Source organism: Aspergillus clavatus, genomic scaffold (assembly GCF_000002715.2).
Source record: "Aspergillus clavatus NRRL 1 1099423829794 genomic scaffold, whole genome shotgun sequence".
Taxonomy (NCBI): domain Eukaryota; kingdom Fungi; phylum Ascomycota; class Eurotiomycetes; order Eurotiales; family Aspergillaceae; genus Aspergillus; species Aspergillus clavatus.
Window position 1 is genome coordinate 432,958 of NW_001517105.1, and position 25,935 is coordinate 458,892.

The window sequence follows — 25,935 nt, forward strand, 5'->3', positions numbered from 1 at the left end:
GGAGTATTGCCCCGATGGGGCACCGGGCGTCTCCCAGCCTCTGCAAACTGTCGGAAGAAACAGGAATGCGACCGAACCTAGGCAAGCCATATTGTCAACGAGCAGTCGCACACCACTCTCAGAAGCGCAAACCTCAACACTGAGCCAAAACCGATGCGAACCTGAAGGAAGCATTCAAAGTTTCAATGAACATAGCCTGGTAGAGCTGCCTTCTAATGGACAACTCTTACCATCGCCATCTTGTAATATGTTGATAACAAGGCCCCTACCTAGGACAAATTCCCCTAGCGACATGGACACATCCGAACGAGACGCTCGAAAGAAAATTCAGAAAAAGAATGGACCTTCAGCTAAAGAAACATAAGCAAAATCGCCGGAAGAATATTGCTCGAGAGCTTAACCGCGATGTTGCGTCCATCGACTCTGACGAAGAACGGAAGTGGGTCAACAAAATCTTTGAAGATATTGATGCGGAGGAAAAGCGCCGACAGGGTCTATCGCCTGCAGAAAGGCGTCGAGAAGACATTCAGTCTTCAGCTCGAGCGCTCAAGGAACTTGTAAACGCGCATTTTGGACCATATACACGGCGCCCTTATGCCGCCTTCCTGCTTCAGGAGGCGCCGGAATCCCGCAGAGGAGCAAAATGCCAGCTTCATCACTGCGAGAAGAGTATTTGGCCTGGTGATTATCGGATTAAAGTGGATGATGGGAAACAATGGACCTATTTCCCCGCAGGTAAATATTTTGATTCAATACTTTATCATTTTCTTATCTGAGGCTGAAATATTGTGACAGGCTTCTATCATATAGAGTGCTTTGAAGAACTCTTGGACTTATTGTCTCCAGCGTATGCCTCACGTTTTGAGCCCGATATGCAATACTTTCCTGGACGTATGGAAATATGCATCTTGCAAGAATATGTTAGGAGATGGATGATCCGAGTCGGTGTTCAGGTGTGTACATCATGCTGTGAATCCTAGAGTCCTATAGACGCACCCTTTGAATGCTCAACATATCCAAGGAACCTACTTTTCCAGAGCACTTGTGGGGGACATCTGCGAAGGAAATGAGTCCAGAGAGATATTTTGTCTCCAAGACCGACCCAAACTATGACGAACGTCATTCTCTGAGCAGCGCGCTTAGAAACTGGCAACAAAGATTATCTGAGGCACAGGAGAATGAATGAGAGAATATTAGCCATGAAAGGAAACTCCAATCATTTGTTAACCGGGCAAAAACAGAGCAGCAACAACCGGAGAGAAAGACAGAAAATGAATGATACAGTAACGTTCGCACCACCTTCATCCTAACAAAGCCTGCAGGCTTTGTCCCCAATTTTCGAGGCCTAGGCCCTCATTGAGAAGCCGCTATTTTGATCATAAATCAACGGCGTACGGTTTCTATCAATTCGTTCAAAGGAAGAACACCAAAAGTGCTGCAAAAAAGTAGCTATTCCACACTTTTCTTGAAATCACGTGGATATTGTAGTTTCAAGTTCAAGAGAAGAGGATATGATCTAATGGATAAAGATGGCATTTTCTACATAACATCCACTAATAAGAGCTGTTATTTCTTAAGCATCATACTCTAGTACACCTGTAGAGACCCTTAGCTCCTTCTAGGGAATTTCTTTGCAAACAGTCTTATCACCTCTAACTAAGCCAGATTCTATTCTTCCCAGAGGCTCACTAATAAATAATTTTCTTCCACAGAAAACACTAAGCCCTTTCTTAAATATAGCTATTATGCTTTAACTAGTTTAGTGCTTAAGCTTAGCTAGTTATAGTTATATATTAAGTCTATATCTTAACTTAAGGTGCATATTAATACAGAGGTAATATCTATATTAATATATATAGTAATATAGTGTGATAGAGCACCCTTAAATAACTAGGATAGGAACTATAGCCAGTCTTTAACTGGAAGGGCTGAGAATTAGGCATAAATAGTAGGAAATAAAGTATTCTTGTGATGACCAGGCCCTTTATTAGACTAACCAGTACTATTTTTTGATTGCCTTGTTACAGTACTTGATTATTTATTTAGTTTTGAGAACTAGTAATCAGGACTCTCCATCCTCTCTATATAATATTATCTATATTTAAGAGGTAAATCTTAACTTAGAAAGCCAGAGCACTCTAAGGGATATTTACCTAGACATTCTATGATGCTAGTAATATTCTCTGTTATTTAGATCTACCCACCACCTGGAAAGGCATAATCATTTAGGATTATAGGATTAATTATTTTAATATCTTGAAGCTCTCTAGTCAGGATATAATTTCCAGAATCAAGACCTTGAGGGTGCTTACTAGTAATAATAATAATTTCTAAGTCACACAGACTAAAACTAGGGGATTAATACTCAGCACTAAGATAAATATTACCTATTATAGTGGCAGAGCTAAGGTCCTCAGAATCTGGTAAGTCATGCACCTATAAAATATTATTAGGGTTAAAGGTCTTAGTATAAGGACTGGTAGAGGCTGCACAGGCTAAATCCTCTAGCTTATGAAGAGTGGTTTAAACCACTAAATATAGACTACCATCTAAATAAACCTCCACTAGCAGTTAGGCAGGAAGGGGATGCCACTTAAATTTATTAGAATAAACTTTTAGACTCTTTAAGGCAGGGTTGCTGGGATTAGAGGGAGGTGGGGTGGTAGTAATTAAGATAGGGCTTAGGTAGTAATAAATATTAAGAGAATCCTATAGAGGGTGTGCTTTATCCTAGAAAGGATTCCATAGCTAGAAAGATTCTAGGTGAAAGTTGGCACTTGATATATTATATAAAAAAAAGCCAGCTAAGCAAGTTCATATCATATAGGGATTAGGACTACTCATGGAAATAGAGAAACTAGAATCAGGACTTTAGGTAGGGGGTAGTGGGTAGGGCATAGTAGGAAGGAGAAAGAGGGAGGATGGGAGAATCTAGAAGGGTTAGGTTATAGTTTATTATTTTAGTGGAATTATAGTCTCTTTTATAGACCATAAGGCACAATCTGCCTCTACTATATAGAAGATGCAGACTAGCTCTAGCAACCTATGCTGCTATATCTAAAGTTAAGAACCATAATATTTTTACACCCACAAAGCTAGAATTCCCACTAATCTCGCTGATGACCCTTAACCAATAATCTATATTCATAGTTATCACCATCTATCCTCTAATCACCAGACTGCGCCATCATGGGTCTTGTCTAGCCTGTCTAGGAATTCAGCTCATGATGCAGCATCAACCTGGGTTAAATAAGCATGCAGTATTTTTGCTATTAGCTTGTATTATGGTTACATGCTATTAAGATTCATCAATTAGGTGAGGACAGACCAGAGAGGCGGATGATGATGATAACTGTGAGATCAAGACATTTGCAAACAAGCGGCCGAGAGTAGATCTGGGACGCCAAGGGCTGTGCAATGTAACCTCTGATGGCTTCACCTCCGATGGGGCGTCAGATGGGGCGGATGAAGCGGAGCAACGGAGCATTGAGGAAGGCAACCCGGGAGACTTCGCTTGTTGGGAAGTCAGCGGGAAAACAGAGACCTTCGGCGGGAAGGCCTCAGCCGCAGAAGGCAACCGACATAGATCTGCAGCGAAATCCACGGTGACTTGTTTAGGAAAGAAAACAGAGGGGGGTTGACAAGCCATCACATGTTGTCAAGGACACAATTCAGTGGAGGAATCGGTCATCTCACTGTTTCAGCTCCGGGGCGACTGGATCGAGAGGCATCTCTGGCGAAATGAAAGGGGCAGTGCATCGGGCTGAAAGTTAATGCACAGGTGACGGTGGGGCCGAGAAAGAAAGGGGTTGAGGGGGGAAGAAGGGGGAAAGAGAAGAGCAAGTGCGTCGACGAAGAGGAGGAGAGGGTGAGAGGTCTTTTATAGATGGATGGTAGACAGGGAGGGCAGTAAAAGCGGCGTGGGATGGCGCTAAACCAAAGCGGGACTGATGTGCGGGCGCCATTCCCAAAGGGGCAGGGGGCTGCGGATTCGGGCAGGCGGTGGAACGGGAGCCATTTCTGGCCCCCCGCTCACCGTGTCAACTAATACTATATATATAAAGGACCCTTTATGCTCCTTATACGGTGGCACTAGCTTCTACTTCCCTATTTACTTCCTTCCTCATAAGGATATTTCAGCTTTTCTCTCCTTCAGTATAGCTCCCTTCTTTTATTTGTCATTATTTATCCTACTATTATTAAGCTTTTGCATCCAGAAGCAACACATCTCTGTTATTTTAAGGGGTAGGTGTCCGATGAAGCAGTGATATATCGTATCCTCCCCAAAGCGCAAGGATCCGCCATACCGAAGAGGAAGTTGTTTAAATCACAGCGTCAAGAACGAAAACGCCTTCGGATGGCTCTGGCATAGACACAGATGGCAACCAACAGGGGCACGATTGAAGTATCACCGTGATCAAGCCTTGGCTATTGCATTGTGGGCCCCAAGGATAAACATATGTACTGTTGCAAGAGATATGGAATATTGCGTACCGCTGCGCTCGGATAACGTTGATTAGTATTGTAGTTCTTGGTCCTTGGTAACATGGCACATTGATGCAAAATGGACGACAATCAGTACACGGACCAGATCAGTTAAAAGCCCAGGAAGACAGGTACCGGAAAGCACGTTACATGGATACGGAACAGACGAGCTACCGCCCTTTCTTCAATGTCTCGATAACTTCCCACTGGCTCGACCTTTGCGCACACTCCAGAGGGGTACGGCCATTTCCATCTTTAATACTCTGGTCGGCACCTTCGCCGATCAGGTAGCGCACCACGTCAGGTTTGCCGAGCTCAGAGGCTTTGTGCAGAGCCGTTCCGAGACCCATAAACTGGAATAACGCCCAAGAAGGATAATGGTTCTTGTACATAATTGAATTGACCGGTGCTCCTTTTTCGATGAGAAGCCTTAAGACCTCGATGGTATCCGACCGACGTTCGATTGCATCATGAAGAAGCTGGCCCTTTTGGACATCTCCGCCACGGCTGAGAATGAGGTGGATCACGGATATGGGGGCGCTTTCGACAGCAAAGGAGAATGGAGTGAGATCAACAACGCATTGACGATTGGGATCTGCTCCCTGATCAAGGAGCCAAGCAGCCATCTCCTCATCTGCAACAGCATAACTGAAGAAATGTCATAATGTTATCCCTGGTGACATTGTGAAGACTATTGGGATGACGAGTCTCACCCTAGTACGGGAGGTTTAAGCTCGCTCATGGGCTGATTGATATCCCATCCATTTTGAAGGAAAACTTTCAGAGCATCCTTCCCCTTCACTCTAACGGCTTCCAATGCATAGAGTGGATCCATGGGCAAGCCGCGATCAAGAAGCTCTTTGATGAACTGTGCATCGTCTCGTTTGATGGCTTCGATCATTATCGGGTAGAAGTCGCATATATCAAAGCCCTCCGATGAAGAACTTTGTGAGTCCAGAATTTCCCGAAATTTCTGGATATCACCACTGACGCAAGAAGCATACAATGTTTCAAGAGCCGCTGGTGGCGTTTGAGTTGGAATTTGAGGGTACTCGCTCGGCTTGACAGGAGGGTAGTCTGGCGGAGGCGGGACATCCATGGCGGGTTGGATGAGAAACAATAGTAGGTAACTATCACACTTACTTGGGGGGGCTTCAATGAAGCGGGAGGTGTGTACTCAGCAGCAGGTGGTGAGGGGGAGGTATTCAAGTCATTTCCAAGTCATCAAACCCCAAATCCTTGGAATATTGCAAGGCGCGGTGGGATAAGAGTGAACCCAACACATTTTGATGATGCCTTCCCAAGAAGATTGGCGCGTGAAATATCTGCCAATAATTTCGGATCCCCGTGGATGACGAGGCATACTATCATCCTTTGGCTTTATTTTGTCTTGTCGAAAGGGATTTAATCTGGTCGTGTCTGTACAGCCATAATTGATAAAGAGTCTATATGACTATGTAACGTGTCAAGGCTGGTAATGGAGGTTACATATGGAGAAAAAAATGTGCTTAACAGTATCTCCTCGGGCAGGCTATCATGCTATCATCTCAGCATCACCTCTAGATGTATTAAGATGGATATATAGCCTTATTAATTTCCTGTGAACAGTCTATTAAAGCCTTAGGCTTTTACCTCTTTTAATTTTAGTGATGTCTAAAAGCTATTATATAAAATAAGGAGCATCTCTAAGACTAAGTAATTCCCTATATAGGTGTACTAGCAGTATAGGGTAAAGATATCTAGGTTAATATTTCTTATAATAATTAGCCTTAATCTTATATTTTCCTATATGTATCTGACTCCTCTTATAGTATTATTATTAGTTTATATATTATATCTCTAATTTAATTAGTCTAATTAACCATGCACCTAGATTTATAGGAAGTACAGATTATAATTCAGGTATTTAATCTAGTAATAGGCTATCTCCATAAACACCAAGATTAATAAATAGTAAAGTCTAGAAAACCTCTATAGGAAGATGCAGTACCCATTATTCCCAAACATCAATGGACCATTGCGAGCGCGTGTTGCTACTGTTGCACAACCAGACCACGACACACCCGTCCTAGATCTTGACAGGCCCAACATAGGTATTGAAGAACATGGTCACCACGCGAGTCCGCAGCCCCGGCGCAAAATAGTCATACCCGACGACGACACCACACGAATCCACATACACAGTGACGGGGATCGCGCCCTGATACATCAAATCCCACTGTGTGCGCCGAATCAGCATCGCCCTCCTTGAGTTGGAAGTGATTAGAGGAAGAGGAAAGAGAAACCAACCGAAGCCACATCTCCCTCGACAAACTCCCTGCGCACGAGACCGCCAAAGACCGCCTCGTTCTGGACCAGAAAGTCCGCCTCGAACAGGGGATAGTTGGAGTTGACGTAGCCCCTCCACACGTCTGGCTTGGAAGCGTTGTCGAACGCCGTCAGGGTGTTCTCGACCAAGCCTGTATCGGTCACGTTGGCGTAGTTGAAGAGCGATGTTGCGAGTCCGCCGTCATACGCCTCGTCGGCGCGGACGAGCTTCTGCGAGGGGGAGTTGTAGAGGTAGCCCGCCATGATGTGGGAGAGGTTCTGGTTCCTGCGGATTGGATTGGGTGGGAGTTCACTAGGGATGGTAGAGACGTAGACGTACCATTTGTGCTGGATGAAGCTTGTTTTGAATTCGTTTGCTATCAGGGGGGGTTCTGGTTGCTGGAAGTCGGACGAAAAGTCCCTGATCTTCGAAGGGAAGGCCGTGCATGCGGCTGGCGCAGTGGTGGTTGTGAGAGCGACAGCGGATGTCGCCAGGAGAAGAAAAGAGAAAAGCATTGTGAGGAAGATTTACGTTTGAAGGGGGTAGAGAGTGGTTCTGGCTGTTGATGGTCCGAGATAAAGTAGGAATCGTGACGGGTGGTTTCTCTTATTTATGGCTTGGGAAAGCATCATTTATGACTGCTGGTTTGATGGGAACTTATGGCAGAGACATACTTCATCATCTCATCGGAGAGGGGTTCCACCACGCGCGCGATTGCTTCCGTTTTGGGACAGGCACTAGCAATAGGCACCCGAATTGCGGAGAAATGCAACAGGCCAGGAGCAAGGATCAAAAGTATAATGCAAGGCTACTGCTAGTACTTCAAGCCCTGATACTCCCAGAGCTCGACGAGGTCAGCATAGATTTGATTCGAAACAAGAAACCCCTTCTGATGCACTCGATTCAGATGCGCCAAGATCTTCGACCGCTGAGACTGGCACAGAGCCTGCGTTCCCGCGACCCGCAGCGGGAAAAAGAGCATGACACCGGGAATTCTGGACGTGTCTAAAATCTGTTCAGCCAGCTGCAGGATTGCACCGACATGACGATCTATTTCAGTCTGGGGCAAGATCGGTGCGGGTATAGTGTCCCAGTGTGGATAGTAGCCGTAGTTACTAGATAGGAAGAGAAGAAGGGCATGGTAGTGGGCGAGGGCCAGCTGGAACTGCGGGTCTTCGCCCGAGGCTGGCAGCCGGCGTAGAGCTTCAGCGTGCCATTCGTAGATACTAGTCTGGATGTTTAGTCCCTTGATTCCCAGGTCCTGTACCAAGTCGTCCGGTAGTCGGTACGGCTCGGAGATTCCCCCAAGGAGGTCGAAAAATCTACGCGATACGGTCAGCAATCCTTGGTATTGTCCAAGGAAACGAAGTAGGCGTACCGTTTGCTGAATGCCGCGGTATGGATCACCAAGGTCAAGACATTCTCCATCGAGCCCCACGATCCGGGCCGACCCGTAGAGAGACCCTGCTGAAAGGCCATCCAGCTATCCTGAGAGAGCATCGTGCGCTCTCCGTAGAGAATTGCCCTAGTGGCCTCTAGTCCCCGGAACAACTCCCAGAATCTCTGTCGTAGGGGGTTAACTGGCTGATTCGGTCCTGTTAACTGCAGGAGCTGGGCAGCACCGTGCAGCATATGCTTCGCCCAGCCGTCACCAGATGGCTGAGAGATCAGCTAAAAATAAGTATAATAGTCAGTATCATATAACAAAAGACCGAGCGAGAGCAATAATACTTCGAAGAGCCCCAAGAGGAAAATTCCCCACAGCACATCGTCCTTCCGGACCGCATCTCCCGCAGTGAGAACCTCCTGGAGCGCATTGATGGACTTGGAATAGGCACTCAGCGCAATGCAGTAGAGCGATTGTCTTTCCGAGTGCCATCTGACCGAGCCGTGGCGGCTGGCGTCCAGTGCGCCGATAGCAACTGCGGCCCATCGAAGATGGGGCGACCGTTGCATAATTGGCAACAGTTCAAGGTCAATAGACTCAAAATGTGGAGTAAATTGATTCCCTCTAATGAACATGACGAAATAGTCGAGAACGCGGCTGTCCATGTCCACATCCATTGGTGTCACCTGGGACATCTCAGTAACGGACCCGCTGGTCTGACGAACGAAGACTGCGCTGGGCGGCAGCTGGCTCTGGGGCCGGCACTCCTTGTGCATTCGAACACAATTCACACAAGGCATACCACCTGCACACTAGCTGGGCTGGTCAGCTTCATCGCTTTTGGCTCCGCGTGCAGGACTGACCTTGATTCGCCTTTTCGCGCAGGGTTGACAGCGTGTCACCTTTTTCCTTTTGTCCAGGGGCCCGAGGGCGCGCGGGGCTGCCATTTTCCTTTGTTTCGGTTTGGAATCGAATGACATTTGGATCTCGAAGAGGAGATGATTGAGCGTGGAGGTCTATTCCATATAAAACTGAGTTGATGCCTGGAGACTCGCACTAATCCGGATTTGGAAAAGAATCGCGCGCTCTGGTGGAGATTCCTCAGGGCACTGCCATGAAGTGTTCATAATTCAGCTTACCTTCTGGAGCAGCATAGCTGATGGAAGGTTACTCGTAAGGCCGGAAAGGCGCCCAGAATCCAACAAGCACCCTCACTCCGGCACGTTGGTTGCTCCAAGACGCATCCATACAGACTTGGCGTAATGCGTACAGTAGCGTATAGCATCGCAGACAGACTCCCCTTACGTCAAAAGACAAACCACCCTCCTGACCCTCCACGACAATCATCCATCATCACTTCTTCCCCCCAAAGAAATGCTCAATCCGCCTCTGCCGCTGATCAAACGTCGCACTGCCCACCCCTCTCGCGCGCCGAAGACCCGCCAGATGAGACCGGCTATTGACATTCAGCACCTGCATCGCATACCCAGCCAGGAGAGGCATCACCCCATCCCCCTCTGCTACTTCCCCTCCATCAGCATCAACACCCAATCCCACAACCGGCTCAATCATCACCTCCAAAAACCCCGTATTCGCCCACGCGGGCCGAAACACACCCCCTTCCCCAGCCCCAGCCCCATCGCCCACCATACTTACCCTCCCCGCCGCAAAACAAGAAACAAGAACACCCCATAACACTCCCAGCAGAATCCCATGCGAGACGACCGCGACAACGCCCTCGTCCCCCTCCGCAGCAAGCACGGGGATCAGGACCTCGGTCACGAACGACCGCGCGCGCGTGCGCATCGAGGTCTCTGTCTCCGGGGGCCGCGGGTGCGGGACGCGGGGTGCGTCCCAGCCAGCGTGCCATTTCGTGCCTTCTAGGGACCCGAAGTCGCGTTCGCGGAGAGTGGGGAGGAGATTTGGAGTGGGGGAGGGGGACGGGGAGGGGGAGGGAGACTGGGGAGGGATAGCCAGGCCATGGGCTGTGAGGGCGGCGCGGGAAAGGTCTGAGGAGAAGATGTGGGTGAAGGAGATGTTGTGGGAGTGGAAGTGTTTGGCCAGGTGGGTGATCTGGAGGGCGCCGTGGTTGGTGAGCGGGGAGTCCTTGGTTCCGGCGCTGGAGGGCAGGTGTTAGTGGGTGAGTTGTTGTTGGGTGGGTTAAAGCGGGAACGGGGGTTTTAGATGGAAGGATTACAGATTGTGGGCGACGTTGTCTGTTGTTTCGGCGTGGCGGATTAGGTAGAGCTTCATTTTGGGTTGTAGTGATGGGAAGTTGAGGTGATGCTGAAGAAGTTGGATCTGTGGGAGTGACGGAGTTGGTTTGATGTGGGTGTAAAGACCACCACGGCTTGTGGTAAGACCACGCACTTTACTTCACGAAGCATGATGAGGCTATGGTACGAACCATCCCACTATGGCCTAGGAAACTAGTCGCATTGTACAAGAGGAACACTAACAGTCAATATTATACTATCTCATTACAAGGCTGGACGACCAGACAGCTTCATCAATCATTATGCTTCTTCGGTGGCTCCACCGTCTCCATCGTCTCCATCGTCTCCATCTCCAACTGCTGCGCCAGCACCATCTGCGCAATCGCATCCTCCGTCTGTAGATACGTGCGACTCCCCTGCACGAACCAGAACCCCACAGCGACCACCAGCATGACCCCAAACACCGCAATGGCGTAGTTCATGTCCCCCGGCGCCGGGTCCGGCGAGCCCGGGAAGAAGAAAAACACGGTCGTGATGGCGCAGTAGATGATGCTAATCCAGTTGGCCGCGGGGCCCCAGCGGCCGAGTCGGAAGGGGCCTTGAGGCAGTTGATCGCGGCCGACGATGAGCAGGGCCGCGATCGGCAGCGCGTACGAGATGGTCAGCGCGATGGTGCTGACGCTGAGGATAGCTTCGAGGACGGTGTTGGCGAAGAGGTAGAGGATGCCGATGAGCGCGATCAGGCAGCCCTGCGCCCAGAGGGCGCGCACGGGCGCCTTCCACTGCGGGTCGACGACGGTCAGGTATCGGCTCCACGGAAGGCCGCCGTCGCGGGCGAAACCCCAGGTGAGGCGTGAGGCCGTGGTCAGGATACTGATGCCCTGGCCGACGCCGTTGAAGATGAAGAAGGAGAGGAGGACGGCGCCGCCGCGCAAGCCGACGGTCTCCAGCATGAGCTCGATGAAGGGCAAGCCGCTGGGCGAGTCGACCACCGAGTCGACGTCCTGGATGCAGAACAAACACACCACCATGAAAATGAAGCCCGTGAAGGCGCCGAAGAGCACGGCCAGGTAGGTCACCTTGGGCGCGTTAATCCGCGGCGCAGGGATCTCCTCGACCATGTGAATGACCGCGTCGAACGCCGTGAGACCGTACGCCGCCTGCACCAGGCCGGTAAACCACACCACGCCGTCGCTCCAGCCGGTCTTGTTGATCCACGTTCCGAAGACGAAGCTGCCGGGCTGGAAGTGGAGGTCGTGCTTTGTACCGACGGAGATCAGCAGCGCCAGCGAGAGCACGACGAACAGCGCGGTAAACCACACCCCAACAAAATTGTTCAACCACGGCAGGGTCTTCTCGCGGCGACACCCGACCACGTTCACCAGGGTCAGCGCCAGCACCAAGCCCACGTAGATCACAAACTGCAGCCAGCCCAGCCCGACGCCGGGCCACTCCACGTCGAACATGACCTTCATCCCGAGCAGGAACTCGGTCATGAACGCGACCTGCGACGCGGTCAGCGTCCACCAGCCGAACGTGTTGATCCACGCGCAGAGGTACGAGGCAAAGCGACCCATCGGAGTGTTCCATAACCGGTACACCCAGTACGCCTGGCCGAGGGCAGTGGGCATGCTGCTGACGAGCTCGCCCAGCGAGACCGCCACGCAAAGGTTACAGAACGTCACCAGGACCAAGCCCCAGAGGATGGTGATGGGCCCGCCATTGGTGAGACCGCTACTGAGGTCCTGCGCGAAAGTGGAATACGTTCCTACGGGAGTCAGTTTTTGTCGATAAAAAAAAAAAAAAAAGGAAAAAATCCAGAGAAATTGACAAAAGAGGGCTTACCTAAGACGCAAAAAGCGAGCGCCAACATACTCCACAGGTCGAATTTGCGGGTCAAGGCCTGGTCGTGGCCCATGGCGGCGAGATCGCGGGCGTCCTGCACGCTCTGGTCGACCGAGTCGACATGTTTGATGTTTTCCTCGTCCATCAAGGGTTGAAGGTGAAAAATAAAATAAAAAATTCAGAATTAGCCGACGGGAATGATATGATAGTAGGCGGACAGGGTCAAAAACACGCTGTCCATTATTCTGTGTCTTTGTCGGTAGGCTGGTCCAGGTTCATATAACAGCAGGTTGGGCAGAGAAGGCTGGATACGATTGGAGTGAATTCCCCTCACGACGCACGGTGCTCAACCTCGAAGATAGTCAAAACGGGGAGTAAGCAGAAGATATCCAGCCTCGGACGATATTAATTCTGGGGGATCATCGCGTGGACTAGCATGAGCGAAACTGAGAAAAGAAGAAGTCATGGCAAAATTTTTCCTTTGCGGGGTTTTTGGTTGTGTTCTTCGGCTGGACTTGCTGAGTGGAGCATGGATTGGCATTCAGGAGATAGTAAAGATGATATATGATAAGAGAAGAGATAGAGAGAATCAGTGTGAACAACCATTCTTGTCATTCTATCACAGGACATTAGCAATTTGCCTCTATCTGTCGGTTGAATTTTAGTTAGGCTATCGCTGGGTTCACTGAAAGAGTCGCTGATGTCCCAATTGGGCAAGTTGATGCGATGATGTCAGCACTCAGAGAACAGCAGCACAGAATAATACTATCCTATGTGTGGTAAGCTATGGATTCCAATCTTATTGTTATTATTATGAAGTATAACTTACTCACACTAGCTAATTTGAATTAAGGATGTCTAGTAGTACGTCTCAGCATTCCACGCGCTATTCACACAGATCTTCACACCCGTAACCATATACTTCAACTCAGTCTCAGTCTCAGTCTCCCTCTCATTATTGCATGGTCGCCTGTAACCATTCCATATAGCACCTCTCTGCATGGAATACCTCTATCAGGCCCTCAAAATTCCTGGGTAACCGAGGGCTTGATGGCTTGGATGCTTTGATGTACATCTGGTGCTGCACGTGATTATCATCGTGGACATCTCCTCATGCAGAGTGTCATCCGGAGCGCCAAAAGTGGCTTTTAAACTCAGTCATCTATCGCTAGTACCAAGTACCAAAGTATACTCCTGACTGTGCTCAAAGCACTCTTTTAACATCTCCTCACATTGCATGGTTGCCTCTAGCGAAGATAGCTATGACCCCAGGAGGCCCCAAGTCGCCCTACGCTCACTACAGAAGGTAGGAAGTATGTTGTATCTGGGCCAAAGGACCCCCCCAAGAGTGCCAGAGATGCGACCAGGCCAAAGCTGCGTGTGTGATCCTCTGTGCGCGGCCTTTGGGTAGAACACAGCGGCACCTTCGAGGTCCTGGCTCCTGTTGCTAGGGGGATCAAAATAACCATCCCGTGAGTCGCTCAAAGAATCGCAATACAGTCTTCTTCAGGGGAGGAAAATGCGGGCGTACAAGTTCCGGTATTCCGATGATAGCCTGGTGGCGACTGTGTCAGGCAATTGTCTGCCCGATTCTATCGCTGTTGCTACTGATAAAGTTGCGGCCCTAGGCGATGGATGACAGGGTGAACGTCGGGAATTATTGGGCGCAGATCTATGCGCACATATCCCTGGAGTCCTACGTCGGTGTAGACTTCTTCGTCGTAGAAGAGGACCGTCTTGTCATCACCTCCCGAGGCACCCCTGTCGCATGCGAACGCTTGCACTTTTGTCCAGCTGCTGATATCCGTTTCATAGCTATCTTGTGCGCTTACTCGTGGCCCTGCCAATACAGCATTGCAAACCATCAGTACAAATTCCAGTAGGGACGTCGCACGATCTGCAGCTCAGCATCCCAGCACGCTATAAAGTCACCATCGGCCAGAGGACACAGACTACCATACACGCTATCTAACCCAGCTCAGCGAGCTCGACGTCGCCTTGCCCCTACCCGATCTCAAAACCAGCCCCCTCCTATCCCTAGTGGTGCAGGCTCCAGAGCCTTGTCGCGGGCATCGCCTCCACCATCGATGGAGCCGGCTGTGGTGGATGCCCGCTTTCCCGACTGAGCCACAGCAGTTGTCATGAGGGTTGATTGTCCCTAAATGAGATGCTTAGATTTCTATCTAAGTGCCAGCTGTGCAATGGCAATGCTCACTTAGGTGAGCTTGGTAAAGGTCTTGGCAGGCAGGTGCTGACTAATAGTAGGATAAGCGGATAAGCCTATCTATAACACTGCCCTACTCCGTAATCCCCAGCCAGCTCCCTGGCATTGGGGTAGTCGCGTTGCGATTCATCATAACCACTCACCTCATGCCCTCATGCTGCCAGATATGACTCTGAGAAAAGATATTTTCGTCTCCTTTGTCCAGACTTCTTTGGGTGAACTCTCCACATGATATGGCAATGAGTAAATTTATGTTATTGACCATTCATGGCCCAAATGGCAATCATGCTTGCTACGTTACGGCGCCAGCGAGGGCTAGCCTCTCCCAGGTGAAAGACGGTCGTGGATCCGCTTATTCCAGCTTGATGTGGCCCGGTCATTGGCTGCGCAACTCATCCTTGTTGTGGATTATGTGCATGCCCAAGGAATTGTCCATGGAGACCTGCACCTAGGCAATATTCTTCTCAAAGCTCCGCCCAATTTTGACCAGATCTCACTCAAACAATTATATGGGAAATATGGAGCACCGGAGCTTGACCCAGTTGTTCATCTAGATGGCAATCCGCTTCCTCCTGGTGTCCCATCCCACGCCATTGCGCCCATATGGCTGGGGGGAAGCAAGTGAGGAAATCGCACTTGCAGAAGCCAGGATCTTGCTTTCAGACTTTGGTGAAGCCTTTTCATACTCGAAAGAATTGAAATACGAATCTCACCCCCCCCCCTAGTTATCCGTCCCCCCGAGGCTCGGTTTGAACCCAATAAGCCCCTGTCTTTTTCATCGGACATCTGGACTCTCGCCTGTGCCATATGGTCTATCATCGCCCAGCGGCCATTGTTCGAAGGGTTTCTCGCGACGGAGGACGACTTAACCTGTGAGCATGTCGATGCTCTTGGTGTTCTGCCACCTGAATGGTGGAGGAAGTGGGAGGCGCGACGAAATAAATTCACTGAGTATGGCAAGCCAAAGAATCGTAACCCTTTCCGATCTTGGGACGATCGGTTTGAGGATAGCGTGCAACAGCCCAGGCGAGATAGTGGGATACCATTATTTGACGCAAGGGAGAGGGGCGCTATCTTCAACATGCTACGGCCGATGCTCTCATTCAGACCCGAGGATCGTCCTACTACCCAGCAGATTCTTGAGTCAGAATGGATGGTCAAATGGGCCTTACCTGAATATGGCAAAATTCAAGATGGTGTATGAATTATTCTAGGGTGGAACTGTATGCGTCATTTTAACCCGCTCCTGAGGGAGTATTCGGGAATCTGTTTGGGAATTTCAGGATGTTTGTACCTGAAAGACATCATGACGGTAGAATGTTCTGCCACTCTAGATCAAGCTTACTCGTTCCAAGGTCCGCGTTTGACAAATGGCTGGAATCTTTGTCTTAGCTAAATTGTTGATGTAAGATTATGGTCGCCAACTTTTCTATTACGTTTCTAGCCTTCTTTCATGCGACCAAGCCGAGCTACTCGAGAATACACAGACCCTGTGAGGACACATGGAACACCTTGCTCCACAAATTCAAAGGGCATATTCTGAGAATGTTCTGGGAACAGCACGATATGTCGTCGGGAAGCAGCCAGGAGCAATAGCTGTGTCGCCGATGCACGGGCTTGGAGCATCGGGATGATCAAATGAATAGGTAGTATGGTGTTTGGGAGGAGGGAGATGTCTGATGAGGAGAGAATAGAAGGTAGGTTCTCATTCCGTTGGCTCGCCCGCCAGCAATTTGTCGATAATGCTCACTCCCTGGTCGCTCGCGTGGGATCCTCTCTGAAGGATCACTCGGGATCATGCAAAGAAGCCACTCACCTTTTCTCCTTGGGACGGGTCGTTTCCCTTCTAGTACAAGGGACACCTACTTACGCTCAATTGTGCGGTCAAGGAGTATCGAGAAACAATCCACGTCTCCTGCATCGGCCGATCTCTGGGTATTCCCGAAGAGCTCATTGAAGAATGCCGAAGAGAGTATCTCCCGTGTCACTCACAGAGAGGTGTCGGTCTTTGAGCACCAAGGGGGCGAACGGAAGAGAGCTGGTTTGAACCCGATCAGACCAATCTCCACAGTCATCATGGATGAAAAAGTAAAAGCCGATTGGCTGAAAAGTATGGGAGAATTCCTTGGATGAAGCAACACAGAGATGGTACGCTGCGCGTGGCTTCCCCCCTATGAGATATTAACTTGGCAAGATTCATGAGGATTCATTTTCCCAATCCTGCATATATTGTTGAATCTATTTCCATAGTTGAGGAGTAGCCACAAACATATCTTTGCGAATTTTTGACGGATTGTTGGCTGGGTGCTGTTGTTTCCACTTGGAAATGAATGTTAGCTTCTTAGCTATTGCTTTTCTCAGGCCTTGGGTCTGGAAATAGTCTCGTTCATCTTTTTCAATTGTTGAGAGTGGCTGATCTTCTTCCTGGATTTCCTCATAAAGCTTGGTGTAGTGAGGGGAGCGCCGCTGGTTTAAGAAGTATTCCCTCACGTCCTCTCCGGGGCCTCGTGCAAAGGGCCACACAGAAGCGAAAAGGTCGTAATCGTTAATAGAATCAAGATTCAGAAGCTGACTGAGTCTCCAGGAGACTTGACCGCGCTGAACTAACTCGCGGTATCTGTGAACTGAATTCTCATCGATAGACGCTGGCAAAGAATCAATAAATCCCTCTATGAAGGATGGATGTAGCTCTGGACTGAGTTCATCGCGGTATTGTGGTAATCCCGGGGGGGCTAACAGCAGAGATTCCGGGATAGATGAGGCGAATGCCCAGTCAATAATACACGTAATGTTGTAATCATCGTCAACATATATGTTATTGACGCTCAGGTCAGCGTGGCATAATGGAAAAGTCTCCGCATTGGCGCCTGGGAGTTCGAAATTTTGAACGATCTCACGAAGTGCATCGCCAGCAATAATGTAGTCCAGTCTGTTGTCCGACGAGTCGATTTTGTGTCCGATAGTCACGAAGTCGCTCCATAGACTAACAGCGCTCCTATATTGTACGCTGGATGGATAGTCTTCCGGAGAAGGAACAGGAGCGACAAAGCAATGATGTGATAGCTGCAGGGTCTCTGCATGCTCCTTAAAGGCAGAAAGAAGACTATTATAGAAATCTGCTTTCGAAGGGAACGGCCCGCGTGCGACCTCCAAAGCATATCGTCCATGCAACATGTGAGCACGCCAGAGGCTTTCCTTAATCTCGATCGACCCTTCATTTTCAAAAAGTGAGCCGATATTTTCGAGCCGCAACTGTGAGAGTTTCCAGGTAATGCTGCCCAGCCGGGTGAGAACTTTGGCTTTGCTGGGGTGGTCCTGGTCTTGTTGAGACGAACTGACAGATCCCCAGACTTTTGATAATGGCCAGCCGGGTGCTTTACTCATGAGAATGTAAGGCACCCCAATATCATTGTTGGAGGAGGCACTACAGAAAGTTAAGACTGGGTATCAACTGTCTGGGAGAGATTGTTACCAATAGTCATATACTTCTGGGACTGGAATATCGCTATGGGATTTGAGGTATCTGAGTGTCGCAGCTTCACTGCTCAGTAGCTTCATAGCCAATTCCATAGGCATGAAGGACCTTGGATGGGGGGATCTAAAGACCCATTGCACCCCATCTTGGAACAAAATGAAGGTAGTCCAGTTGAAACTACCAGAGGCAGGGTGTTGATCTGGATCACAAACACATGGAACACTCTGCCGTAGGATACTCGCCCTCTGACATAGGGCTTGCAGGTTGAAATCGGCGTACGTGAATATGGCTGATTTTGGGTCTCGAGACATTTCAGTGGTAAGGGATTCGGGAATCAAAGAAAATTCAAAAGAACAGAGGTTCGACACGCTTCCAGGTCGATAATCAAGAATCTCTCGGAACTGATATTGATCCGTCTCTCATAGCCTTAGATCATCAATAAAAGTACTCTTACATGATCCAATGGTCCTTGGGGCAGCATTGTAAGTTTGTAACGCTTAGGCTTGGTTTGGCGCTACTTGCTTCTCAGACGCCACCAATATACGATCCTTACATTCTCCTTACAACCTCCTTTCAACCTCCTTTGAACCTTTTTTTTGGACCTTTTTTCGACCATTCTAGCCTGATTTCCACCCAATCAAACCTCATAAATAGAGAATAAATAATTATGCGTAAGACATCACCTCTGTCCATAGAAGACGCAGTATCACATCTACATATGATATCACAATTGATCAAGCAAATTTGTGGTGTAAACTCCCGTGAAATAAAATGTGTTCAACATGATGTCTCATTGGCACTAAGCAGATATCCACAAGAAGCAACCAGGGGAAAGAGACAGATAAAATATCTTACCTTTCTTCATGATGTTCAGAAGACATGTGGCAACTCCATGGTTATCCTTTCTATTGTCGGCCTGGGTTTCTCTGTGATTGTGGCCACGAGGGAGAATGTTCTGATGGGCTTGCCATATCAGATCAAAGAACAAATTCATAAACCAGACAACTCCATTCTTACACAACTTTCAAAATACTCTCTTTCCGACTGCACCTCTATTCCTGAGGGCTTGCACATGGAGACCCCTTGCTTAAACAGTGATACCCCTACCCCAACAGTGTTGGATGAGAAGCCCCTAAATCCACATTCTCAAGTGCTGGTTCCAGACACATTGAACTCTACAAGTTGATGCGCGCTTGGTTCGTCACAAGACACAGGTGAGAACAAGTTAAAGTGAATCAGAATGGTTTTGACTTCCTGTGAGGGCTGATTAGGGATGTGTATGAACTCTCTTTGGATTATATAACACAAGTTATAGCATCAGACCACATATCAGGAAACATATTGCTGACCGATATATATGGTGTCATTATAACACCTTTCATCACCATTCCAATCACAAATGATTTAACCGGATAAACCTGTGACAGGGTCATGGGCTTCCCGCCCTGGTGGCGGAGTATTTGGAGAGCTTGCGGGGGGGGGGCCGAGGGGTGGTTGTTTAGGTGTTTAGGGAAGGATTGTAGAGGTGGTTGCTTGGTTTTCAGTCTGGTCAGGATGGATGTCTGTTACACTCCTCTGATCAAGTGAGTGTCCTATATAAGCCACCTTTTAATTACTTCAAGCACATACGACCACAGGGTGTGGAGAACAGGGCTTCCCGTCCGCTCAGCCGTACTTAAGCCACACGCCGGCCGGTTAGTAGTTGGGTGGGTGACCACCAGCGAATCCCGGCTGTTGTATGTTTTTGATGTCTTTTTGTTGTTTTGCGCTTGTATGTTTCTGATTGATATGTTGGAGCAGGAAGCGCAAGTATCTGGGTGCTGGAGCTAGCAAGTGATCAAGGTTCCTCTTCATTCTCTTTTTCTCTGGTCTCATCTCACTCTCCGCCCATCCTTTGTAACCTAAGGTGGCTATCGCAAAGAGATATGGTTCTGTATAGCATCGCTATGGGATTTGTGGTCGGTGAAGGCATTTTCGTCCCAATGTATGGAAGCAGCTGTTGACCACTACAGCCGAGGATTCATTCAGCCGAAGGACAAATACAGAGGAAGAATCAAGGACAGCATTATTTTATCATCATCATCATCATGCTAAACCACAATCAAAACACCCAAAGCAACACCCACCCCCATCCCCATCCCCATCCCTAATACACCCATCACCCTCCCCGCCCCATTCGGCATCTGCGAGAATCCACCCGCTCCCGCTCCCGCAATCCCATCAGCAGGCCCCAGAGTCCCCGTTTTCCCCAACCCAGTTCCATCCGTTAACGTGGACGTGGACGTGGGCGTTGGCGTCGTCGACCGCGCCGTCGTGCGCGCACGCGCCGTTGTCGCAGCCGTCTCAGTGGCACTGGTATACCTCCTTGTTGCGGATGAAGCCGAAGCGGACGTGGGCGTCGACATCATCTCCGTCTCGCTGGCCGAAATCGCCGTCATCACCCCCTCCGTTGAAGTCGTCCGGGCCTCGTTGGTGTTGATTATGCTATTGCCCGTGCCTGGTTTCAGGGTTACGGTGGAGTAGGGTGTGTGGATGGTCACGCGGGTAGCTTCGCCGGTGCATCCCCTATTCATCATCATCATCATTAGCATTACAAACACGGACGTGCGGAAGAGAGGAGGCAAGAAGCAGAGGCAGAGGCAGAGGCAGAGGGGAGAAAAGAGGAAAATACCACCCACCCGATCAGATTCCCACAGCAGCCCACGAAGACGTTGCCCTTGAACTGGCAGCGTTCTGTGATTCCGCATCCGACTGCACCGAGGTATTAGCACTAGGATAAAGGAGAGGAAAGAGGAAAGGAACATACGTCCTCCGTTATCCATCGCGCAGCAGTTCATCGCGCAGCCGTCGCCGCAGCACACGCCGATCAGACATGACATGCCGTCGCCGCAGCTGGCGCGTTTCGCGAGGTTGGATGTATTGTTGTAGCGGTCGTAGAGCGTGGGCGGGGAGAGTTCTGTTGCGGCAATCAAGGAAAGATGGAGGGTGAAGAATGCCAGGAGGGTGGAGAGGTGCATTGTTGCGGTTGGGGTTTGGTAGATAGGTTCAGCTGGTTAGATTGTATGTATAGAATGCGATGAGGGACTGCTGTGTTTATAGTTGTGTCAGTAAGGCTCAGCGACTGTTTAGAGAGAACTATATCCCTCGTATTCGTTCTTGGCGGCTACAATGGAGGATGTAGATTGGTTTGAAGAACGATCCTGACTCGCGAATGCTAGGGCGGAATACGAGGTGGAGCAAGGCTGTACAAGCGAGTATAAAGAGTCGACGAGGCAGTTAGCCTTGTCCCTGTTCGCCAGCGGCTGTTCCAATCTATAATAATCTCCCTCGAACGACAATACGGAAATCAGCCCTTCATGGAAATGATCATCAACATTGACAGTGATATTAAAACCGCAGATATATACATAGCTGCCACATAACTGTACTATTAAATTATCTCCGCAGAGCAAGGTGCAGAAGCTTGCCAAAGTTGGGAGTGCCCAGACCGGTGGCCGGGTCCCAGCCTTCAGTCGCATTCCAGCTGGCATATGGAACCACGGGGCTGCCGTTGGGAGTACCGCCGAAGCGGTTTCGTCCGTCGCAACCCTTGCTGCCGCCCACAACGATATCGTTGAAACCGTGGCTGGCCTGGCTGTACAGCCAAGGGTTCAGGAATCCCATGGGGGGCTTGTGCGCGCGCAGACGAGCGTCATTCAGCAGACCAATGATGCCACCAAAGGCGGGGGCCGAGCACGAGGTTCCAGCATACTGGTGTAGCGCACCCTTGTCGAACACGGCATACTTCATCGCCTGGGCAGCAACATCGGGGAAGGCACGGCCGCGGGGGTTGTACAATCCACGATAGGTGCCTCCGAGCTTCTTCAGGTATCCGCGGACCGCGACCTCTTGGTAACCAGGACGAGGCCACAGGTCGGAGAAACCGCCGGAGGAGAAGTACACGGCTTCCTCGGGCTGGGTGTTGGTGGTACCGCCGACCGAGGTCACCCACGGGCAGGCAGCAGGGAACTGGGGTGGGAAGTGGGTGGTGTTATGGCCATCGTTGGTCTGGCAAGCGGCGCCAACACCAGAGTCACCGGAGGAGAAGATGACCGAAACACCACGGCTGCCGAGCTGAGCATACAGGTTGCAGACCGAGAGAGCGTACCGTTTGGGGATGGTCTACACCGTCAGCTTCATTTCACTGTGAGCAGGGAGAAGAGAATTTACCTGCTCGTCCTCACCGTACGAGGTGGAGATAACCTGGGGGAGCTTGTGCTGGGGCATCTTGAGCACATTCTGCAGGAACTCGAGGTAAGGCTCGTTGCTGTTATCGTTGGGATCGGGCGAGCTCAGATCGGGAATGAGCTTGCCCCGACCGCCCGTGCTGAACTCGGTGATGGGGAGGGGAGCGCTGATACCGAGCATGTACTGCAGATCGAGGTTGGCCTCACCGCTGTCGCTGGTCGAGTTCTGGTCGTTCAAGCCTCCGTTGTACTGGATGACGCTGAAGTTCTGGCCGATCGCATACGGAGCCAGCTTCTCCTCAAACTTGGCGAGATCGTCATACCGGGCATATTCCTCCAGGAAACTGGCGAACGCGACCTTGCTGCCGCTGCGGGCATCGGCCTTGTAGTCACCGATGTTGTAGAGACTCTTCAGGCACTGTGGGGTGATGACCTGGTCGCAAGTGGAGTTACCCGCCTGAAGAGAGGCCGACAGGATCTTCTCGTCCCGGTACAAGGAAGAGCTATGGAGAGTGGCCCGGTTGGCCTTGATCTGTCCGAACCGGGTGGTGGGCTGGATCATGTGGACATGCGACGCGAGGGACTCAGGAATGGAGTACGAGAGGGTGCGCAGACGCTCGAGGGACCGCACATCACTCACGTACCACTTGAAGTCGGCATCCAGCAAGGTATTGGCCACACCGACTGTGGTCCGGAAGTTGATCCAATCGGCATCCTCCTCAATATCGGTCACACCGCCAGACTCCAGCCAGCTGCGGACGGACTGCACGGACTCCTGACTGGGGAGGAGCATCCGCTTCATCTCCTCGTGAGACTGGAAATGCTTGCCATAGCTGGCATGGGAGGGGTCCGACATTTCCAGGAGAGCCTTTTCGAAGCCGTCGACATCTTGTTGCTGCAGGGCGATCTGGAGGCGGATGGGGTCGCTGTCACTGGGGGCGTGGGAGTATTTCCATCCTAATCCACGTCAGTTTAAGGAGAAAGGAAAAAGAAGATGAATCGACGACGCATACCCTGCGGGACAGTGGACAGCTTCTCAAAAACCTCTGCGGCAACGGACGAGGTAAGAAGAGAAACGACCGCGAGCGAGAGCGCTCCACGGCTGAAGAGCGACGAAAACATAATCGCCGCGTTGTGGAATGTGGTGGGATGGGGGTGAAGGAGAGCAGGGTGAGACTGGGGATGGAGTATTTATAACTGACATTTTTCGATCTGCATTTTGCCCATGTCGATCGCATGCCCGGCCACAGTCCAGCGAACCGGGGGAGCACAATCTGTTGTTTGGAGTCTCCATCCTGCTCGATTCAGTCATGATTTCTGGGCAAGCGGAAGACCGACGGGGTTTCTGCGGGATTCAGAGCAGGGTCGCCCTTCATTGGATCAACCCTGGCAGAAATTCTTGTGATGCTGCACATAAGTTACATGGTGCGAGGGGTTGGCTTATCAGGGAGCGATCGTCAGGGGTCCACTGATGGAGGTCAGTATGGACCATCGGGTAGTTGCGAGGGCATATACGAGAGTAAAAGATTGCAGGTGGCATGATAAACAGATGATAAGATGATGGATATACTATAGAGGTATTCTCGTACGAGTGAAGATGAGATGAGATGAGATGAGATGAAGCTGTTGAAGTTGTTGAAGTTGTTGAAGTTGTTGATGTTGATGGATGAAACTGGGAACTACCAGAACGCGTGACCCAATCAGGATGGCAACCTGATAAACCAGGCTCTCAGGCACAAATCCCTTGTTCGGCTCTCTCTTTAGTAGTTTCTGTCCTTCTGAGCCTCTCCGGCCATCATCAGACAGCGGATATTGCTCACCAGCCCATAAGGATTAAACAAACAAAAGAAAGGCTCTATCTCTATCTCCTCACCTCATGACTCAGCATGAGACCCTCCAAACTGCAGGATTCCATCTAATCTCCGTCGTCCTCCGTACACCGTCACATTGTGAGCCCCGCCACTCGACCAGTTGCCGTAGTATTCATTACTCCGTATTATCAACCAAGTGAGGAGCACGATTAAAGGCAGTCGGATGATTGGGCTTCGTTTATCAGCGTCTCAGCGTCTCAGCCTACTCTCAGCCCAAGCTTGACGGAGACAAGCATGAAATTGGCGAGGCTTGCCTCCGCCAGGACCGAGGTGAGATGAAGAGACGCATTGGCGTCTTGGCAAGTCCCTCGCGAGTCGCGCGACTTGGAAATCGGAGCGGGGTTTCGTTTTGGGCAAGGAATGAGCGGTTGCCTGTTGGGCCGGACGAATTCCGTGTCAAACAGATGATAGCTCACGGTAGAATACCTCTTGTGTTATCCATTATTGCTTCCGTTCTCTAGGGTGCAGTGCATATATCAGAGGTGTTGCAATGCTATCTGATGTCCTACTCACATTCAGCAGCTTTCTGTTGCAAAACACCGAACGGATAGACTGGCCATCACACCATAGGGTATGTTTCTGTCGAATGCAAGACTGCTGCGCGGGCAATATCGAATACGAACATTCATGGAGTCTCGCCTCACCCTGTCAGTTAATTTTCCACGGAGTGCTGACTCATCCGGCGGTTCTGACCACCATATCAAGTCCAAAGACTTGGCCTGCAGGTGGGTTCTTCTTTACGACGTGAAGAACATGCAGCTCTCTCTTCAGATAGCGAAAAACGAACACTCTTCGTTCTAGACCATGACATCCAGCTCCAGTTCCTGCTTTAGCCCTTGCAGGACGCCCTCCCAACCGCGTTGCGCAATTCCAGTCTTGGCTCTTGGCAATTCTCTCCATTGCCAACATGCAACGCTGGAACTGACATAGACCAAGAAGGCACGTCCTCCACATCTCGCCTTGGGACATCTCCCAGTACCAATGATGATCCTAATCGTGAGCTATCCAAGAGCACAGCCACGGCAATTTCTATTGTTGCCAGTACTGCCAATCCTTCACACAAAACAGTGGTAACCAGTTGGCAGACGCGTTTGGCCACCCCCGCCGACATATGACGCACACTATGGCCAGTAACCAGCATTTAGCAACTATACAGCACAGCCATTCAACAGCACCCAGAGAATTCTCAAAAGCATCGCCGGTTTCAAAGTTCTGGTTAACGCACAGAGGGCACAAAGTGAATTCTATAATATGTTAATTATGATGCAATCAGTCCGCTGTACTCCATAGACAGATATAAATATTTCTTCACAACGCCTCTTCTTCAGCCATTATCATACTACACATATCCATCTCCACTTACATTCACACATACAGACACATACAGAACATACAGACACAATGGATCTCCTCCAGAAACACGGCCACCTCAAGCACAACCGCGAGAAATCCCTTGCCCAGCGCGAGGAAGCCGAACAGCAATATCAAAAAAGCCAAGAAGGTACATCCCGTCTACTTTCATCACCCAACACGCAAGCAATAGGTGAATTCGGAGCTAACGATGCCGTCATATAGAAATTAACTCCCTTCTCGGCAACTTCGGACAATCGCACAACGATCACCCGGATCGGAGAAGTAGTGGGGCGGGAAACATGGCGAATGAAATTGAGGAGATGAAGAGGTTTGTCTTCACACTCTTGCCTGGTGGAAGGAACTGTGGCTAATAATAAGACAGGAGACTGTCCAACGGGGAGGGTTTGGACAGGAAGGATTAGATGCAGGGAACACACTGGAATTTTATGATGTATGATTATGAGCAGTTATGATATATATATATATAAATACTATGCAAAGGCAATCCAGCTATCAGTCTGGGATTAAACCATTTGTTGAGATGG

The 25,935-nt window shown here is 49.9% G+C and overlaps 11 protein-coding genes across 11 annotated transcripts, besides 10 other annotated features; 3 read left to right on the top strand and 8 right to left on the bottom strand.

Moving 5' to 3' along the window:
* Window positions 1–338: 338 nt before the first annotated feature.
* On the top strand, window positions 339–1,780 carry ACLA_054920 (uncharacterized protein; the record flags this gene model as incomplete). Its single annotated transcript, XM_001274870.1, has 2 exons — window positions 339–735; window positions 1,764–1,780. 2 exons carry the CDS (start codon window positions 339–341, stop codon window positions 1,778–1,780), a joined length of 414 nt encoding a protein of 137 aa, XP_001274871.1.
* Window positions 1,781–4,655: 2,875 nt separating this feature from the next.
* On the bottom strand, window positions 4,656–5,584 carry ACLA_054930 (ankyrin repeat domain-containing protein; the record flags this gene model as incomplete). The annotated part of the gene is made up of 2 exons (XM_001274871.1): window positions 4,656–5,133; window positions 5,199–5,584. The coding sequence occupies 2 exons, from the start codon at window positions 5,582–5,584 to the stop codon at window positions 4,656–4,658; spliced, it is 864 nt and encodes a 287-aa protein (XP_001274872.1).
* Window positions 5,585–6,553: 969 nt separating this feature from the next.
* ACLA_054940 (uncharacterized protein) lies at window positions 6,554–7,308 on the bottom strand (the record flags this gene model as incomplete). Its single annotated transcript, XM_001274872.1, has 3 exons — window positions 6,554–6,685; window positions 6,775–7,078; window positions 7,133–7,308. 3 exons carry the CDS (start codon window positions 7,306–7,308, stop codon window positions 6,554–6,556), a joined length of 612 nt encoding a protein of 203 aa, XP_001274873.1.
* Window positions 7,309–7,607: 299 nt separating this feature from the next.
* On the bottom strand, window positions 7,608–8,956 carry ACLA_054950 (uncharacterized protein; the record flags this gene model as incomplete). Its single annotated transcript, XM_001274873.1, has 3 exons — window positions 7,608–8,115; window positions 8,172–8,464; window positions 8,525–8,956. The coding sequence occupies 3 exons, from the start codon at window positions 8,954–8,956 to the stop codon at window positions 7,608–7,610; spliced, it is 1,233 nt and encodes a 410-aa protein (XP_001274874.1).
* Window positions 8,957–9,533: 577 nt separating this feature from the next.
* Window positions 9,534–10,433, bottom strand: ACLA_054960 (phosphoglycerate mutase; the record flags this gene model as incomplete). The annotated part of the gene is made up of 2 exons (XM_001274874.1): window positions 9,534–10,299; window positions 10,378–10,433. The coding sequence occupies 2 exons, from the start codon at window positions 10,431–10,433 to the stop codon at window positions 9,534–9,536; spliced, it is 822 nt and encodes a 273-aa protein (XP_001274875.1).
* Window positions 10,110–10,149: a microsatellite.
* Window positions 10,434–10,689: 256 nt separating the features above from the next.
* ACLA_054970 (putative amino acid permease family protein) lies at window positions 10,690–12,386 on the bottom strand (the record flags this gene model as incomplete). The annotated part of the gene is made up of 2 exons (XM_001274875.1): window positions 10,690–12,164; window positions 12,242–12,386. The coding sequence occupies 2 exons, from the start codon at window positions 12,384–12,386 to the stop codon at window positions 10,690–10,692; spliced, it is 1,620 nt and encodes a 539-aa protein (XP_001274876.1).
* Window positions 10,714–10,746: a microsatellite.
* Window positions 12,387–14,698: 2,312 nt separating the features above from the next.
* ACLA_054980 (uncharacterized protein) lies at window positions 14,699–14,917 on the top strand (the record flags this gene model as incomplete). Its single annotated transcript, XM_001274876.1, has 1 exon — window positions 14,699–14,917. One exon carries the CDS (start codon window positions 14,699–14,701, stop codon window positions 14,915–14,917), a length of 219 nt encoding a protein of 72 aa, XP_001274877.1.
* A 1,786-nt stretch (window positions 14,918–16,703) lies between these two features.
* Window positions 16,704–18,041, bottom strand: ACLA_054990 (uncharacterized protein; the record flags this gene model as incomplete). The annotated part of the gene is made up of 2 exons (XM_001274877.1): window positions 16,704–17,889; window positions 17,938–18,041. 2 exons carry the CDS (start codon window positions 18,039–18,041, stop codon window positions 16,704–16,706), a joined length of 1,290 nt encoding a protein of 429 aa, XP_001274878.1.
* Window positions 18,042–18,496: 455 nt separating this feature from the next.
* Window positions 18,497–18,530: a microsatellite.
* Window positions 18,531–19,494: 964 nt separating this feature from the next.
* Window positions 19,495–19,523: a sequence feature (Protein overlapping with rRNA (ACLA_055000, EAW13453.1) was converted to a misc_feature.).
* A 54-nt stretch (window positions 19,524–19,577) lies between these two features.
* Window positions 19,578–19,676: a sequence feature (Protein overlapping with rRNA (ACLA_055000, EAW13453.1) was converted to a misc_feature.).
* Window positions 19,677–19,740: 64 nt separating this feature from the next.
* Window positions 19,741–19,777: a sequence feature (Protein overlapping with rRNA (ACLA_055000, EAW13453.1) was converted to a misc_feature.).
* A 253-nt stretch (window positions 19,778–20,030) lies between these two features.
* Window positions 20,031–20,957, bottom strand: ACLA_055010 (putative GPI anchored protein; the record flags this gene model as incomplete). Its single annotated transcript, XM_001274879.1, has 3 exons — window positions 20,031–20,505; window positions 20,619–20,691; window positions 20,747–20,957. 3 exons carry the CDS (start codon window positions 20,955–20,957, stop codon window positions 20,031–20,033), a joined length of 759 nt encoding a protein of 252 aa, XP_001274880.1.
* Window positions 20,558–20,591: a microsatellite.
* Window positions 20,958–21,375: 418 nt separating the features above from the next.
* ACLA_055020 (S53 family peptidase) lies at window positions 21,376–23,288 on the bottom strand (the record flags this gene model as incomplete). The annotated part of the gene is made up of 3 exons (XM_001274880.1): window positions 21,376–22,101; window positions 22,150–23,123; window positions 23,180–23,288. 3 exons carry the CDS (start codon window positions 23,286–23,288, stop codon window positions 21,376–21,378), a joined length of 1,809 nt encoding a protein of 602 aa, XP_001274881.1.
* A 473-nt stretch (window positions 23,289–23,761) lies between these two features.
* Window positions 23,762–23,786: a microsatellite.
* Window positions 23,762–23,787: a microsatellite.
* Window positions 23,785–23,827: a microsatellite.
* Window positions 23,828–25,438: 1,611 nt separating this feature from the next.
* ACLA_055030 (uncharacterized protein) lies at window positions 25,439–25,612 on the top strand (the record flags this gene model as incomplete). The annotated part of the gene is made up of 1 exon (XM_001274881.1): window positions 25,439–25,612. The coding sequence occupies one exon, from the start codon at window positions 25,439–25,441 to the stop codon at window positions 25,610–25,612; it is 174 nt and encodes a 57-aa protein (XP_001274882.1).
* Window positions 25,613–25,935: the final 323 nt, after the last annotated feature.